Source organism: Carcharodon carcharias (genome assembly GCF_017639515.1).
Source record: "Carcharodon carcharias isolate sCarCar2 chromosome 39 unlocalized genomic scaffold, sCarCar2.pri SUPER_39_unloc_18, whole genome shotgun sequence".
Lineage (NCBI taxonomy): Eukaryota > Metazoa > Chordata > Chondrichthyes > Lamniformes > Lamnidae > Carcharodon > Carcharodon carcharias.
The window spans coordinates 177,501-180,676 of record NW_024470823.1 but is presented as its reverse complement, the minus strand read 5'-3'; the positions used below and the strand labels follow the sequence as shown (position 1 = coordinate 180,676).

General features: G+C 57.7%; 1 protein-coding gene across 1 annotated transcript in view; it reads left to right on the top strand.

Moving 5' to 3' along the window:
• Nucleotides 1-1,799: 1,799 nt before the first annotated feature.
• The window catches only part of LOC121274943 (protein kinase C alpha type-like), a 22,055-nt gene continuing 20,678 nt past the window's right edge, over nt 1,800-3,176 (top strand). Inside the window, exon 1 of the mRNA XM_041182315.1 lies at nt 1,800-1,934. Coding sequence (XP_041038249.1) covers nt 1,800-1,934 — 135 coding nt within the window. The remainder of the gene's footprint in view (nt 1,935-3,176) is intronic.

Sequence of the window (3,176 nt, the reverse complement as noted above, 5' to 3'; positions counted from 1 at the left end):
CTGGACACCCAGATCCCTCTGCACCGCAGACCCCTTTCTCTCTCTGCTCTTCTGGCTCGTCCCTCTTCCCGTCTCCCGGCTTCTTGCGAGCTCAGCTCATCCCAGGCTCCTGCTGCCCCCCCCGACCAACCCCAGCGCCCATCCCTTCCCTGCCTCTGCACCCAGACCCGATCACTCATCAACACCTCCGCAACCCCCTCAAAGGTGAAGGTAAAAGCTGGATCAACAAGGGAGGATTGGAGCGAGGGAGAGAGAGAGCGACAGAGAGAGAGCGACAGAGAGAGAGAGTGACAGAGAGAGAGAGTGACAGAGAGAGAGAGTGACAGAGAGAGAGAGACAGAGAGAGAGAGCGACAGAGAGAGAGAGAGCGACAGAGAGAGAGAGAGCGACAGAGAGAGAGAGCGACAGAGAGAGAGAGCGACAGAGAGAGAGCGACAGAGAGAGAGTGACAGAGAGAGAGTGACAGAGAGAGAGAGACAGAGAGAGAGAGCGACAGAGAGAGAGAGCGACAGAGAGAGAGAGACAGAGCGACACAGAGAGAGCGACAGAGAGAGAGAGCGACAGAGAGAGAGAGCGACAGAGAGAGAGAGCGACAGAGAGAGAGCGACAGAGAGAGAGCGACAGAGAGAGAGCGACAGAGAGAGAGAGCGACAGAGAGAGAGAGCGACAGAGAGAGAGAGCGACAGAGAGACAGAGAGAGAGCGACAGAGAGAGAGAGCGACAGAGAGACAGAGAGAGAGCGACAGAGAGAGAGAGCGACAGAGAGAGAGAGCGACAGAGAGAGAGAGCGACAGAGAGAGAGAGCGACAGAGAGAGAGAGACAGAGCAACAGAGAGAGAGAGCGACAGAGAGAGCGACAGAGAGAGAGAGCGACAGAGAGAGAGAGCGACAGAGAGAGAGAGTGACAGAGAGAGAGAGCGACAGAGAGAGAGAGACAGAGCGACACAGAGAGAGCGACAGAGAGAGAGAGCGACAGAGAGAGAGAGCGACAGAGAGAGAGAGAGAGAGCGACAGAGAGAGAGAGCGACAGAGAGACAGAGAGAGAGCGACAGAGAGAGAGAGCGACAGAGAGACAGAGAGAGAGCGACAGAGAGAGAGAAAGACAGAGAGAGAGAGCGGGAGGGGAAGAGAGAGAGAGAGACAGAGAGGGATAGAGCGAGAGAGGGAGAGACAGAGAGAGAGAGCGGGAGGGGAAGAGAGAGAGAGAGACAGAGAGGGATAGAGCGAGAGAGGGAGAGACAGAAAGAATGACAGAGAGAGAGAGAGACAGAGAGAGAGGGATGAAGAGAGAGTGGTGGAGCGATGGAAGTTGGAGGAGGTTACAGAGATAGGGAGGGAGGGAGTGAGGCAGGGATTTGAACAGGAGGGTGAGAATTGTAGGGGCTGGAGGAGGTTACAGAGATAGGGAGGGAGGGGGCGTGAGGGAGGGACTTGAACAGGAGGGTGAGAATTTGAAAATCGAGCTGTTGCCGGACTGGGAGCCGGTGCGGGGTCAGCGAGCGCGGGCTGGGGGGAGCGGGGGGGAGAGCAGGAGGGGAGGTAGGGGGGAGCGAGGTAGGCAGCGGAGTTTGGGACGAGCTGAATTTCAGGGAGGGTGGGAGAGCGGAGGACTGAGAGGGTAGAGAGGGACGGGACAGTCTGGCGTCTGGAGGTGCGAGTGGACAGGGAAAGTGGACAGAAGGTGCAGGTGTCAGGAGAGGGATGGGGAAGCAGAGGTCGAGGGACTACGCTGGACGGTGTTGATTCTCTCTCTGATTTCCCGTCTCTCTCTCTCTCTCTCTCTCTCTCTCTCCCAGGAAATGAACTTCATTCCAACAACAGCAAAGGCCTTCAGTCCAGTGGATCACCGCACCTGTCTACCCAAGTTTGGCAGCAATTTTGGACCCGCTGACTTCAATTTCCTGATGGTCCTGGGCAAGGGGAGCTTTGGAAAGGTAGGTATAGCTGAGGGAGTGCTGCACTGTCAGAGGGTCAGTACTGAGGGAGTGCCGCACTGTCAGAGGGTCAGTACTGAGGGAGTGCTGCACTGTCAGAGGGTCAGTACTGAGGGAGTGCCGCACTGTCAGCGGGTCAGTGCTGAGGGAGTGCTGCACTGTCAGAGGGTCAGTACTGAGGGAGTGCTGCACTGTCAGAGGGTCAGTACTGAGGGAGTGCTACACTGTCAGAGTGTCAGTACTGAGGGAGTGCTGCACTGTCAGAGGGTCAGTACTGAGGGAGTGCTGCACTGTCGGAGGGTCAGTACTGAGGGAGTGCCGCACTGTCAGCGGGTCAGTACTGAGGGAGTGCTGCACTGTCGGAGGGTCAGTACTGAGGGAGTGCTGCACTGTCGGAGGGTCAGTACTGAGGGAGTGCCGCACTGTCAGCGGGTCAGTACTGAGGGAGTGCTGCACTGTCAGAGGGTCAGTACTGAGGGAGTGCTGCACTGTCGGAGGGTCAGTACTGAGGGAGTGCCGCACTGTCAGAGGGTCAGTACTGAGGGAGTGCTGCACTGTCGGAGGGTCAGTACTGAGGGAGTGCTGCACTGTCGGAGGGTCAGTACTGAGGGAGTGCTGCACTGTCGGAGGGTCAGTACTGATTGAGTGCTGCACTGTCGGAGGGTCAGTACTGAGGGAGTGCTGCACTGTCAGATGGTCAGTACTGAGGGAGTGCTGCACTGTCAGAGGGTCAGTACTGAGGGAGTGCCGCACTGTCAGAGGGTCAGTACTGAGGGAGTGCTGCACTGTCAGAGGGTCAGTACTGAGGGAGTGCTGCACTGTCAGAGAGTCAGTACTGAGGGAGTGCCGCACTGTCAGAGGGTCAGTACTGAGGGAGTGCCGCACTGTCACAGGGTCAGTACTGAGGGAGTGCTGCACTGTCGGAGGGTCAGTACTGAGGGAGTGCCGCACTGTCAGAGGGTCAGTACTGAGGGAGTGCTGCACTGTCAGAGGGTCAGTACTGAGGGAGTGCTGCACTGTCAGAGGGTCAGTACTGAGGGAGTGCCGCACTGTCAGAGGGTCAGTACTGAGGGAGTGCTGCACTGTCAGAGGGTCAGTACTGAGGGAGTGCTGCACTGTCACAGGGTCAGTACTGAGGGAGTGCTGCACTGTCAGAGGGTCAGTACTGAGGGAGTGCTGCACTGTCAGAGGGTCAGTACTGAGGGAATGCCGCACTGTCAGAGGGTCAGTACTGAGGGAGTG